Source organism: Ranitomeya imitator, chromosome 2 (genome assembly GCF_032444005.1).
Source record: "Ranitomeya imitator isolate aRanImi1 chromosome 2, aRanImi1.pri, whole genome shotgun sequence".
NCBI lineage: Eukaryota > Metazoa > Chordata > Amphibia > Anura > Dendrobatidae > Ranitomeya > Ranitomeya imitator.
This window is the reverse complement of record NC_091283.1, coordinates 464,528,195-464,542,700: the sequence shown is the minus strand read 5'-3', so window position 1 is coordinate 464,542,700 and position 14,506 is coordinate 464,528,195. Positions and strand designations below refer to the sequence as shown.

General features: G+C 45.6%; 1 protein-coding gene across 2 annotated transcripts in view; it reads left to right on the top strand.

Moving 5' to 3' along the window:
• The first annotated feature begins 6,938 nt into the window (after window positions 1-6,938).
• LOC138664477 (cadherin-like protein 26) overlaps window positions 6,939-14,506 on the top strand; it is a 170,260-nt gene continuing 162,692 nt past the window's right edge. For both annotated transcript variants that reach the window (XM_069751209.1, XM_069751208.1), the window contains exon 1: window positions 6,939-7,091. In XM_069751209.1, coding sequence (XP_069607310.1) covers window positions 7,062-7,091 — 30 coding nt within the window. In that variant the 5' untranslated portion in view covers window positions 6,939-7,061. The remainder of the gene's footprint in view (window positions 7,092-14,506) is intronic.

Sequence of the window (14,506 nt, the reverse complement as noted above, 5' to 3'; positions counted from 1 at the left end):
AGGTAACATCCTCACCTGTGACCTGTTTGCTTGTAATCAGTGTGTGTGCATAAAAGCTGAGTGAGTTTCTAGGATCCAGACAGACTCTTGCATCATCCATCCAGCCGCTAACGTTTCTGAATTGTGAGTCATGGGGAAAGCAAAAGAATTGTCAATGGATCTACGGGAAAAGGTAGTTGAACTGTATAAAACGGGAAAGGGATATAAGGTCAGGCGGGAAATCTGCGCATGCTCAGTGACGTCAGCGGTAGTCGGGCCCACCTGACCTGAGGTGAACTTGACAGAGTGGGAAAATGTTCAGAAACTTTCCCACGCTAATGAGTTCATATCCGGTCAGGCGGGGAGGCTGCGCAGGCAGCTTTTCATTCATTCCTCTGTGGTTTACAGCTGGGTTGGTAGCATTAGCACTGTTCCTGGTTGTAACCTATTTAACCCCTTAAGATGAACTGCAGCGTGGGACTTGACTGTACAGTGGACAGGTATGGGATATTGTTGCTTTTTTATTTTGGATTTTTTACAGAAGAACGAGGGCTTCGCTTGGATTGAGAGTGTAATAAAGATGGTAAACCTGTGTGCTTAATTATTTCATTAAAAGACTTTATTCTTAATGTGTGTGTTGATTTAACCCTTTACTAACTATAGGATTATTAATGGATAGGTGTCTTGATGATGCCTCTCCATTATTAACCAGGTTTATTGTCACCATACAATAGCAAGGTGACATTGACCCCTTATTACCCCATATGCCACCGCATCGCTCGTCCACAGAGGGCAGTCGCACGACCACTCCATCCGCAGCTGCCAGTGTTGCACACAAGGTGTCCCATTATCGAACAGCTAGTGGTAAGCGTCAGCAGGCTGTGTTAGAAATGAAGTGTTTGGGCGACAACAGACACACCGCGGAAGTACTGGCCGAGTACTTGCAGCAACAAACTCAGTCATGGCTGGGCAGTGTACATCTTGAGGCAGGCAAGGTAGTCAGTGATAACGGAAGGAATTTTATGGCTGCCATAGCCCTTTCGGAACTTAAACACATACCTTGCCTGGCTCACACGTTGAACCTGGTGGTGCAGTGCTTCCTCAAAAATTATCTGGAGTTATCAGCCCTGCTACTGAAGGTGCGAAGACTTTGCTCGCACATCCGCCGGTCGCCCGTACACTCCAGCCGTATGCTGAACCATCAGCGATCGCTGAATCTTCCCCAGCACCACCTAATAATCGATGTTGCAACAAGGTGGAACTCCACACTGCACATGCTTCAGAGGCTGTGCGAACAGAGGCGTGCTGTCATTTATTTGTGGGAGGATACACATATACGGGCAGGCAGTTGGATGGCAGACATGGAGTTGTCTGGTGTGTAGTGGTCGAAGCTCTAAGACCTCTGTCAAGTCCTTCAGTGTTTTGAGGAATGCACACGGCTGGTAAGTGCAGACGATGCCATCATAAGCATGAGCATCCCACTAATGCGTCTGCTGATGCAAAGTTTGACGGACATTAAAGAGCTGGCATCTGCAGCCGAGGAGGAGGGAAGCCTTGATGACAGTCAGCCATTGTCTGCTGAGGAACTCTCCTTGACGAGGTGTCAGACGAAGAGGAGGAGGAGGAGGATGATGGGGATGAATATTTATGGAAGGAGGATGCTTCTCGGGGCAATAGAAACTGGTGGCGTTGCAAGGTCAGGTACAGGGTTTTTGCGGGACACAAGTGATGTTGCTTTGCAAGAAAATACTCCTCAACCCAGCACAAGCAGTGAATTGACACCTGGAACATTGGCCCACATGGCTGAGTATGCCTTGCGTATCCTAAAAAGGGACCCCCGCATTATCAAAATGATGACCGATGACGATTACTGGTTAGCCTGCCTCCTGGATATAAAGGAAAATTACAAAATATCATGCCACATGAGAACCTTGAGCAAATATTGGCTACCAAACAAGCAAATCTTGTAGACCGTTTGGTTCAGGCATTCCCAGCACACAGCGGCGGTGATTGTTCTCACACGAGCCGTAGGAGTCAACATGGCAGAGGTGTTAGAGGTGCAAAAATCCGAAGTGGCGTTGGACAGAGGGGTTTTATGACCAGGTTGTGGAGTGATTTCGCAATGACCGCTGACACGACAGGTAGTGCTGCATCGATTCAAAGTGACAGGAGACAGCATTTGTCCAGTATGGCTACGAACTACTTTTCCTCCCTTATCGATGTTCTCCCTCACAGGTTATTCCCCTTTGATTACTGGGCATCTAAAATAGACACCTGGCCTGAATTGGCAGAATATGCATTACCGGAGCTCGCTTGCCCTGCTTCTAGTGTGCTATCAGAAAGAGTCTTCAGTGCTGCTGGTTCAATACTGACCGAAAAAAGGACACGTCTGGCTACCCAGAATGTTGATGATCTAACCTTCATTAAAATTAACCAATCATGGATTTCAAATTATTGCTGACATGTAGCTTGCCTGCAAAATGTCTTGCTTTTGGCCTCCTCTTACTGACGTCTCCAATTCTGCCATTTGCAGCTGCTGAATGTCCACCATAGGCCATTTTTATACCTCCCTAAATGGGCTGACTCCCCCCACAGGGCCGTGGTCACCACCTGGTGCAAGCACCCTTGCGAGTGCCATTTGCCTGGACAGGTGGGTGCGCCCACTCTTGGGCGACGGCACTGGCACAGGGTCCCTCATAGTACAATGATAGTACAATGAAGTGTCTCTGACGGTGGTGGTGCACAACCAATGTCAGACACACCGTCGTAATATGAAGGGCCCTGTGCCAGTACCGCCACCCACGAGAGTGTTCCCCCCCAGCTCGAACAGTGCTCTACCACTTGCAATACTTACCTCTCCCTGCTCCACCACTGTGTAGTCTGTGCTGTTAAATCCTTCAATGGCACTGCCAATACAAATTTGTTGAAATGATAGATGATAGTTAAAATATACAAGGGTCCTGGCCTCCATTTAGACCAGTTAATACTTTGCGCCTACTACCACTGTCTGCTACTCAGCAGATGAGACCACCCCAGTACCTAGCTATGCCGCCTGTTTAGTCCTGTTTCCAATTTTGAACTGCTGTTAGCCTACTTTTGTATTTGGGCCTACTAATCGTGTCAGCACCACTCATTACAGTTGTCCTCCACTGAACAAAGCTAGGCCGCATGTTTAGTCCTGTTACCAATTTTGAACTGCATTTAGCCAACTATTTTATTTTGGGCCTACTAACTGTGTCTGTGCCACTCATTACAGTTGTCCTCCACTGAACAAAGCAATGCCGCCTGTTTAGTCCTGTTACCAATTTTGGACTGCATTTAGCCTACTTTATTATTTGGGCCTATATCTGTGTTTCCTCCTCATCCTGCCCATTGCCCTGCCAATGCTAGATGAGTCTGCTGGTACATTGACCCAGACCACTACATTCTCCTTGCACTCTACACAGCCTGAATCTGACCCTGCTGAAAGTCAGGTTCCCTTTCCCGCATACTATACCACTTTAAACGGGGACAAAGAGGAAGGTGCAGATGAAAGTGCAGGTTCCTCCATCAGGTGGGGGGGGCATACTCTTTGGGGACGTCATTGGCACAGGGCCCCTCATAGTACGCAAAAGTGTCTCTGCCAGTGGGAGGCGCCACCCGCCGTCAAACACACCGCTGTACTATGAGGGGCCCTGTGCCAGTGCCAAGCGCCAACGAGTGGGCCCCCCCTGCTTGCTCAGGATCACAGCACTTGCAAAGTTGAAATACTTACCTCTCCCTGCTCCACCGCCGTGACGTATTCCACGTTTCCTCGGTCCACGAAAATCTTGAGCCAGCCCTAACCCCCCACAACTTTAGCCAAATGACCCCCTGTTTTCAATGCCTAACTATTATTATAAAGTAAATTAAGATTGACAAGCTTAAGAAATAAGAATTCATGTTTTGGCATTAAAATGGGCACTGTAGGTGTTTTCCTGTCCTCCACTCACTGCTGACTTTGATCCCCATTGACTTGCACCGGGTTTCGTGTTTCGGTCGGCCCCCGACTTTTCGAAATATTCGGCCAATTTCACCCGACCCGACTTTTGACAAAGTCGGGTTTCGCGAAACCCGACTCGATCCTAAAAAAGTAAAAGCCGCTCAACTCTAGCGAGCACCTTTTAATGCATTTGTTGCATCTTATGCCTGGACGCCCATTATTAAGTCTGATATACGAAACGGCGGCTTTGCCCGAAAGTGGTGTGTATACTCCAAAAGTTGCCAAAACTTTGCAAAACTCGGCGTTGAACAAAAAATTGTGTGACTTTACAAAGTGATTTATGCCAGTGTAGTAAATTATGGAATAAGTAATTTGACGAATTTGCCCCTCAGTGTGTACATATCCCAAAAGTGACTTACATCCTATATGCACTAGTCCTGCAGTCCTTTTCCCCATTGTACAATACCCAGTACAGGGCTAGGCAGCATCATAATAATTTACAACCTTCAGAATAGTTCTAAAATTTGCATAACCAGCTAGTTTTCTCGCTTAGTGGGGGTGGAAGAGTCCTCCTGAGATAGATACAGAGTCACACACAGATGAAAGGAATGTTTGCTGAGGTTTAAGGCTGCAGAAGACACTGACTGGGGTCGAACTTGCCGCTGGACTTGCTGGTTTTCAACTTGACCATGGAGGGGATTACTGGGAAAGTTCTTGTGGTAAGAACTAATCTTATAATCTTATCTAAGAATTTACTAAATGTAATCAAATTGTGGGGTACTTTGAATGGCTCCTCGGCTGCTGCCAAACCACAACTCTCAGCATATTCTTACTCAAACCTTAGAGCGTGACATGTGCGATCATAGGGATTAGGTGTAGGGTAGCGAAAGGTCTGACCCAATTTAGAGATTCATTATACCTCCCTAAATGGGCTGACTCCCCCCACAGGGCCGTGGTCACCACCTGGTGCAAGCACCCTTGCGAGTGCCATTTGCCTGGATAGGTGGGTGCGCCCACTCTTGGGCGACGGCACTGGCACAGGGTCCCTCATAGTACTATGATAGTACAATGAAGTGTCTCTGACGGTGGTTTTGCACAACCAATGTCAGACACACCGTCGTAATATGAGGGGCCCTGTGCCAGTACTGCCACCCACGAGAGAGTGTTCCCCCCCAGCTCGAACAGTGCTCTACCACTTGCAATACTTACCTCTCCCTGCTCCACCACTGTGTAGTCTGTGCTGTTAAATCCTTCAATGGCACTGCCAATACAAATTTGTTGAAATGATAGATGATAGTTAAAATATACAAGGGCCCTGGCCTCCATTTAGACCAGTTAATACTTTGAGCCTACTACCACTGTCTGCTACTCAGCAGAGGAGCCCACCCCAGTACCTAGCTATGCCGCCTGTTTAGTCCTGTTTCCAATTTTGAACTGCTGTTAGCCTACTTTTGTATTTGGGCCTACTAACCGTGTCAGCATCACTCATTACAGTTGTCCTCCACTGAACAAAGCTGGGCCGCATGTTTAGTCCTGTTACCAATTTTGAACTGCATTTAGCCAACTTTTCTATTTTGGGCCTACTAACTGTGTCTGCGCTACTCATTACAGTTGTCCTCCACTGAACAAAGCAATGCCGCCTGTTTAGTCCTGTTACCAATTTTGAACTGCATTTAGCCTACTTTTTTATTTTGGGTCTACTAACTGTGTCTGCGCCACTCACTACAGTTGTCCTCCACTGAACAAAGCAATGCCGCCTGTTTAGTCCTGTTACCCATTTTGGACTGCATTTAGCCTACTTTATTATTTGGGCCTATATCTGTGTTTCCTCCTCATCCTGCCCATTGCCCTGCCAATGCTAGATGAGTCTGCTGGTACATTGACCCAGACCACTATATTCTCCTTGCACTCTACACAGCCTGAATCTGACCCTGCTGAAAGTCAGGTTCCCTTTCCCGCATACTATACCACCTTACACGGGGACAAAGAGGAAGGTGCAGATGAAAGTGCAGGTTCCTTCATCTGGTGGGGGGGCATACTCATTGGGGATGTCACTGGCACAGGGTCCCTCATAGTACGCAAAAGTGTCTCTGCCAGTGGGAGGCGCCACCCGCCGTCAAATACACCGCCGTACTATGAGGGGCCCTGTGGTAGTGCCAAGCGCCAACGAGTGGGCCCCCCCTGCTTGCTCAGGATCACAGCACTTGCAAAGTTGAAATACTTACCTCTCCCTGCTCCACCGCCGTGACGTATTCCGCGTTTCCTCGGCCCATGAAAATCTTGAGCCAGCCCTAACCCCCCACAACTTTAGCCAAATGACCCCCTGTTTTCAATGCCTAACTATTATTATAAAGTAAATTTAGATTGACAAGCTTAAGAAATAAGAATTCATGTTTTGGCATTAAAATGGGCACTGTAGGTGTTTTCCTGTCCTCCACTCACTGCCGACTTTGATTCCCCATTGACTTGCATCGGGTTTCGTGTTTCGGTCGGCCCCCGACTTTTCGAAATATTCGGCCAATTTCACCCGACCCGACTTTTGACAAAGTCGGGTTTCGCGAAACCCGACTCGATCCTAAAAAAGTAAAAGTGGCTCAACTCTAGCGAGCACCTTTTAATGCATTTGTTGCATCTTATGCCTGGACGCCCATTATTAATTCTGATATACGAAACGGCGGCTTTGCCCGAAAGTGATGTAAAAACTCCAAAAGTTGCCAAAACTTTGCAAAACTCGGCGTTGAACAAAAAATGTATGACTTTACAAAGTGATTTATGCCAGTGTAGTAAATTATGGAATAAGTAATTTGACGAATTTGCCCCTCAGTGTGTACATATCCCAAAAGTGACTCACATCCTATATGCACTAGTCCTGCAGTCCTTTTCCCCATTGTACAATACCCAGTACAGGGCTAGGCAGCCTCATAATAATTTACAACCTTCAGAATAGTTCTAAAATTTGCATAACCAGCTAGTTTTCTCGCTTAGTGGGGGTGGGAGAGTCCTCCTGAGATGGATACAGAGTCACACACAGATGAAAGGAATGTTTGCTGAGGTTTAAGGCTGCAGAAGACACTGACTGTGGTGGAACTTGCCCCTGGACTTGCTGGTTTTCAACTTGACCATGGAGGGGATTACTGGGAAAGTTCTTGTGGTAAGAACTAATCTTATAATCTTATCTAAGAATTTACTAAATATAATCAAATTGTTGGGTACTTTGAATGGCTCCTCGGCTGCTGCCAAACCACAACTCTCAGCATATTCTTACTCAAACCTTAGAGAGCGACATGTGCGATCATAGGGATTAGGTGTAGGGTAGCGAAAGGTCTGACCCAATTTAGAGATTCATTATAGATGACGCTTATCATTCTGTCACTTAGAAATGTAGCAGAGTTGAATCCCTTCTTTAAACTCTTTGCGACAGCATTGGCTACAAATTCACCTGCAGTCCCATGTAAAACCCACAAAGACAGTACCGTTTACACAGATACATATGTAGCTTCTGATTTTTTTGTTAGAGGGGGCTAAATTGTTCGTAAAAGGTATTGTAAACCAATTATAACACTAAGGCTATGTTCACACGATGTGTTTTAGCTGTCGTTTTTTTGCAGCATTCTTTATTGCAAATATTCAGCTGTGTTTCACAGTACCAGCAAAGTCTATTAGATTTCAGAAATCTGATGCACACAGCTTGTTATTTTTTTTTCCTGTTTTGTCAAAGCGCTTGGTTTTTGCAAACTGCAGCATGTCACGTCTTTCAGCTTTTTCATCCATTGAAAGCAATGAGCACTGCTAAAAACGCTGCAAAAACTAAGCAAAAACATAGATATCAGGTTTTGCTGCGTTTTTGGTGCCAAAACCTGATGACGTTGTAGAAGATTATTTTAAAGCTCTAAACTTTATCGGCATGTGGAAGAGAAAAATGTACCCTGACAAAACCACAGTAATAAATGCACCAAAAACCTAAACAAAAAAAACCAGCAAAAACTAAGCAAAACCTACAAAGCTTAAACTTTGCATAAAAAACGCAGCAAAAACGCAACATGTGAACTTAGCCTTATGGGTTCTAAGGACAAACGCCACTATACTATCTATTCGGGTACAGCATGGATACATTTTGGAACCTTGGCTCTGCATTGTTTGTAGGTTTACCTGCAGTCCTCATAAATACATAAAAGCGTTATTACAATTCACTATGCCAAGTTAGAAATAGCAGAGTTAATTTTTGTCTTTAACCCTTTGGTACGACATAATTTGCAAAATAAGGTGACATATTATGTTACATGGAGACCTAAGTAGCATAAATGCAATCACTAAGACCCGTGTCCTATGACAACCTCAGCCGCACCATCGTATAGAGCAGTGTTCCCCAAGTCCGGTCCTCAAGAGCCACCAACAGGTCATGTTTTGAGGATTTCCTTAGTATTGCACAGGTGATGGAATTATTGCCTGTGCAGATGATGCAATTATCACCTGTGCAATACTAAGGAAATCCTGAAAACATGACCTGTTGGTGGCTCTTGAGGACCGGACTTGGAGAACACTGGTATAGAGGAATATGCCAAGACGTAGAGTTGAAGTTTTCAGTGAAACTCTTTCTGGCTGCCTCTCCTTTACTGTATGTTTTCTTGTAGTCCTATGTAAAACGACAAGTACAAATGCAATTTCATTATGAGTTTTCTTATGGGGTGCAAAGTTAGCGCTCACACCAGGGTGCCTAAGGGGGTTCTACGGTCCCTCTGCAGATACCAATGTTTTATCAATGGCACTTTTCTTTCGGAGATTTTCGGCTTTGCCTTTATAGATGTAGTAGAGCTTGATTTGTCATCAGAAAAACAAACTCAGCTCTGCTGCATCTCTACGGTCGCATATTACATCCACAGTGTTTTGATAACATCTGGCTTACTATATTGATGTCAGCAACCCTATTCATTGGTGTAATGTCACCCTCTGTACCTTTGTGGGCCAGAACTGCATGGGAACCATACCTAGTAATGGGGTCTAGACTCCTACAGTGAATGAGATAATGGAAGGGTAGGCTTCGGCAGGCGGTCAGGCCTTGTATGTCTGTGGCTCAAATGCCCTTCTGTAACATAAGAAGCCACCGATTAGAGATGTAGCTGTTAATTTTTTTTTAATTTCTTCTATTAATTAAATGCTAAATGACAATCTCAGCTCTGCTACATCTCTCGCTGCACATATTCCAGAATGAACATTTACAGCCCTTTGAAAGCATCAATATACTGCACAAGGCGTCTAGATGACTGCACTGATGTCCACCGGTCCCATTTACTATCATTGGCTTCGTGAAACCTCCTGTACCTGCTGCGGGCTCTTATAGTGAATGATTTATTGGCAGGGAGGGATTTGTCAGGGCGTTGTAATTTGGAACAATACCAAAACTTGTATGTGTCGAACGTATACGTGCTGCACTTAAGTGATCTTAAGCAGACATTAGTTTACAAATCCAATTCTTCTCTCATTGTGCGAAGATGAATCATAAGTCGGTGTAAAGTAAACTCTCAATAATTGTCTGCCCTTCAGGCCGCTGAAGCACAGCTCATTTTGTTATATACATGAGGTTATTATTAGGCAATGTTCACACAGAGTTTTTTGAGACGTTCAAAATATGAAAAGCTGTTCAACATAAAAACGCTTCAGGAAACGTTAATTTTTTGAGGGAGTTTTTGGAAGCGTTTTTGTTTTCTTGAAATTGAAGCGTTTTGCAGTCTTTTGATTGGATGGTGACTAGTTTGGAGCGGATTACATCGGGAGACCCTTCTAAGAAGTGACGTGTACGTATTTTCCAAGAAGCCAGAAATACTTATTTTTCATCACAAAATGCAAATAAATTTATATAATTTATACAATGTGACTTTCTCGATTTTATTTTTGATATTCTATCTCTCAAAATTAAAATTAACCTACCCTTACAATTATAGACTGGTCATGTCTTTGTCAGTGGGCAAACTTACAAAATCAGCAAGGGATCAAATACTTATTTGCCCCACTGTATATATTTACCATATATACTCGAGTATAAGCCGAGATTTTCAGCCCATTTTTTGGGGCTGAAAGTCCCCCTCTCGGCTTATACTCGAGTCATACCCTGGGGTCGGCAGGAGAGGGGGAGCGGGGGCTGTCTAATTATACTCACCTGCTCCTGGCGCGGTCCCTGCAGGTCCCTGGTTCTCCGGCGCCCCAGCTTCTTCCTGTACTGAGCGGTCACATGGTACCGCTCATTACAGTAATGAATATGCGGCTCCACCTCCCATAAGGGTGGAGCCGCATATTCATTACTGTAATGAGTGGTAACGGTGACCGCTCAGTAGAGGAAGAAGCAGCAGCGCCAGGGAAGCATGGACTGCACCGTGCCAGGAGCACGTGAGTATAAAGGGGAGGGGAACGCAGCGCTGCCTGAGCGACGGAGAGGTGAGTATGTGATATGTGATAAAAAATATGATTTTTTTTTTATCGCAGCAACAGCAAATGGGGCAAGTGTCTGTATGGAGCATCTTCTGGGGCCATAACGTTTGTGCAGCACTATAATGGGGCAAGTGTCTGTATAGAGCATCTTATTTGGCCATAACATTTGTGCAGCACTATAATGGGGCAAATGTCTGTATGGAGCATCTTATGGGGCCATAACATTTGTGCAGCACTATAATGGGGCAAGTGTCTGTATAGAGCCTCTTATGGGGCCATAACGTTTGTGCAGCTCTATATGGGGCAAGTGTCTTTATAGGGCCATAATCAACGTTTGTGCAGCACTATATGGGGCAAGTGTCCGTATGGGGCCATAATCAATGTTTGTGCAGCACTATATGGGGCGAATATCTTTATGGAGCATCTTATGGGGCCATAATCAACATTTGTGCAGCATTATATTGGGCAAATGTGTCTATGGAGCATCTTATGGGGCTATTATTAACCTTTATGCAGGATTATATGGGGAATATTTTAATATGGAGCATCTTATGGGGCCATCATAAACTTTATGGATCATTATATGGAGCTCCTGATTCAATATGGATATTCAAAAAGACTTAACCTACTGATGTCTCAATTAATTTTACTTTTATTGGTATCTATTTTTACTTTTGACATTTACCGGTAGCTGCTGCATTTCCCACAATAGGCTTATACTCGAGTCATTAAGTTTTTCCAGTTTTTTGTGGCAAAATTAGGGGGGTTGGCTTATACTCGAGTATATACGATATACTGTATATATATATATATATATATACCTTATATATAAATATATATATAGTACTATTATCAGTGTGTGAATACATACGTACATACACAGTTAATCACAGTACACGCCGATACATAATAACACTTTTGGCCGTGTGTTTATATATATATATATAGATATATATATATCTATATATATAATTGCCTAAGGGTTTTTCCGTCTGTCTGTCTGTCTGTCTTTCTGTCTGTCTGTCCAGGAAATCCCGCGTCTCTGATTGGTCGAGGCCGCCAGGCCCCGACCAATCAGCGACCGGCACAGCGACGATGATGTCATAAAGGACGTAGACATCCCGCGTCTCTGATTGGTCGAGGCCGCCAGGCCTCGACCAATCAGCAACAGGCACAGCGACGAGGATGTCATAAAGGATGTAGAAATCCCACGTTTCTGATTCAGCGACGGGCACAGTATCGACGTAGATGTCATAATGGTTGCCATGGCGACGATGATGTCATAAAGGTTGCCTCGACCAATCAGCGACGGGCACAGTCTGCCGCGAATTCTGGAATCATCATTGTCCATATACTACGGGGACATGCATATTCTAGAATACCCGATGCGTTAGAATCGGGCCACAATCTAGTATATATATATACAGTTAAGTCCATATATATTTGGACAGAGACAACATTTTTCTAATTTTGGTTATAGACATTACCACAATGAATTTTAAACAAAACAATTCAGATGCAGTTGAAGTTCAGACTTTCAGGTTTCATTTGAGGGTATCCACATTAAAATTGGATGAAGGGTTTAGGAGTTTCAGCTCCTTAACATGTGCCACCCTGTTTTTAAAGGGACCAAAAGTAATTGGACAGATTAAATAATTTTAAATAAAATGTTCATTTCTGGTACTTGGTTGAAAACCCTTTTGTTGGCAATGGCTGCCTGAAGTCTTGAACTCATGGACATCACCAGACGCTGTGTTTCCTCCTTTTTGATGCTCTGCCAGGCCTTCACTGCGGTGGTTTTCAGTTGCTGTTTGTTTGTGGACCTTTCTGTCTGAAGTTTAGTCTTTAACCCCTTCCTGACCTTTGACGCCATGTAGGCGTCATGAAAGTCGGTGCCAATCCGACCCATGACGCCTATGTGGCGTCATGGAAAGATCGCGTCCCTGCAGATCGGGTGAAAGGGTTAACTCCCATTTCACCCGATCTGCAGGGACAGGGGGAGTGGTAGTTTAGCCCAGGGGGGGTGGCTTCACCCCCCCGTGGCTACGATCGCTCTGATTGGCTGTTGAAAGTGAAACTGCCAATCAGAGCGATTTGTAATATTTCACCTATTAAAACTGGTAAAATATTACAATCCAGCCATGGCCGATGCTGCAATATCATCGGCCATGGCTGGAAACACTAATGTGCCCCCACCCCACCGATCGCCCCCCCAAGCCACCGATCTGTCCGGTACACTGCTCCGGCTCCCCTCCGTCCTGTGCTCCGCTCCCCCGTGCTCTTGTCCGCTCCCCCCGTGCTCCAATCACCCCCCGTGCTCCAATCACCCCCCCTGCACTCCGATCCACCCCCCCGTGCTCCGTTCCACCCCCGTGCTCCGTTCAACCCCCCTGTGCTCCGTTCCACCCCCCCCCCATGCTCCGTTCCACCCCCCCCTGCTCCGATCCACCCCCCCATGCTCTGATCCCCCCACTCGTGCTCCCCCCACCCCATCATACTTACCGATCCTGCCGGGGTCCGTCCGTCTTCTCCCTGGGCGCCGCCATCTTCCAAAATTGCGGGCGCATACGCAGTGCGCCCGCCGAATCTGCCGGCCGGCAGATTCGTTCCAAAGTGCATTTTGATCACTGAGATATAATCTATCTCAGTGATCAAAATAAAAAAAATAATAAATGACCCCCCCCTTTGTCACCCCCATAGGTAGGGACAATAAAAAAATAAAGAATTTTTTTTTCCCACTGTTAGAATAGGGTTAGTGTTAGGGGTAGGGTTAGGGCTAGGGTTAGGGCTAGGGTTAGGGTTAGGGTTAGGGTTAGGGCTAGGGTTAGGGCTAGGGTTAGGGTTAGGGTTAGGGCTAGGGCTAGGGTTAGGGTTTCGGTATGTGCACACGTATTCTGGTCCTCTGCGGATTTTTCCGCTGCGGATTTGATAAATCCGCAGTGCTAAACCGCTGCGGATATATGGCGGATTTACCGTGTTTTTTCTGCGCATTTCACTGCGGTTTTACAACTGCGATTTTCTATTGGAGCAGTTGTAAAACCGCTGCGGAATCCGCAGAAAGAAGTGACATGCTGCGGAATGTAAACCGCTGCGTTTCTGTGCAGTTTTTCTGCAGCATGTGTACAGCGATTTTTGTTTCCCATAGGTTTACATTGAACTGTAAACTGATGGGAAACTGCTGCGGATCCGCAGCGTTTTCCGCAGCATGTGCACATACCTTTAGAATTAGGCTATGTGCACACGGTGCGGATTTGGCTGCGGATCCGCAGCGGATTGGCCGCTGCGGATTCGCAGCAGTGTTCCATCAGGTTTACAGTTCCATGTAAACCTATGGAAAACCAAATCCGCTGTGCCCATGGTGCGGAAAATACCGCGTGGAAACGCTGCGTTGTATTTTCCGCAGCATGTCAATTCTTTGTGCGGATTCCGCAACGTTTTACACCTGTTCCTCAATAGGAATCCGCAGGTGAAATCCGCACAAAAAACACTGGAAATCCGTGGAAAATCCGCAGGTAAAACGCAGTGCCTTTTACCCGCGAATTTTTCAAAAATGATACTGAAAAATCTCACACGAATCCGCAACGTGGGCACATAGCCTTAGGGTTAGGGTTGGAATTAGGGTTGTGCCTACAGTTGGGATTAGGGTTAGGGGTGTGGGGGGTTATTGTTGGAGGTAGAATTGAGGGGTTACCACTGTTTAGGCACATCAGGGGTCTCCAAACGCAACATGGCGCCACCATTGATTCCAGCCAATCTTGTATTCAAAAAGTCAAATGGTGCTCCCTCAATTCCAAGCCCCGACGTGTGCCCAAACAGTGGTTTACCCCCACATATGGGGTACCAGCATACTGAGGATAAACTGCGCAACGATTACTGGGGTCCAAATTCTCCTGTTACCCTTGTGAAAATAAAAAAATGCTTGCTAAAACATCATTTTTGAGGAAAGAAAAATGATTTTTTATTTTCACGGCTCTGCGTTGTAAACGTCTGTGAAGCACTTGGGGGTTCAAAGTGCTCACCACATATCTAGATAAGTTCCTTGGGGGGTCTAGTTTCTAAAATGGGGTCACTTGTGGGGGGTTTCTACTGTTTAGGCACACCAGGGGCTCTGCAAACGCAACGTGACGCCCGCAGACCATTCCA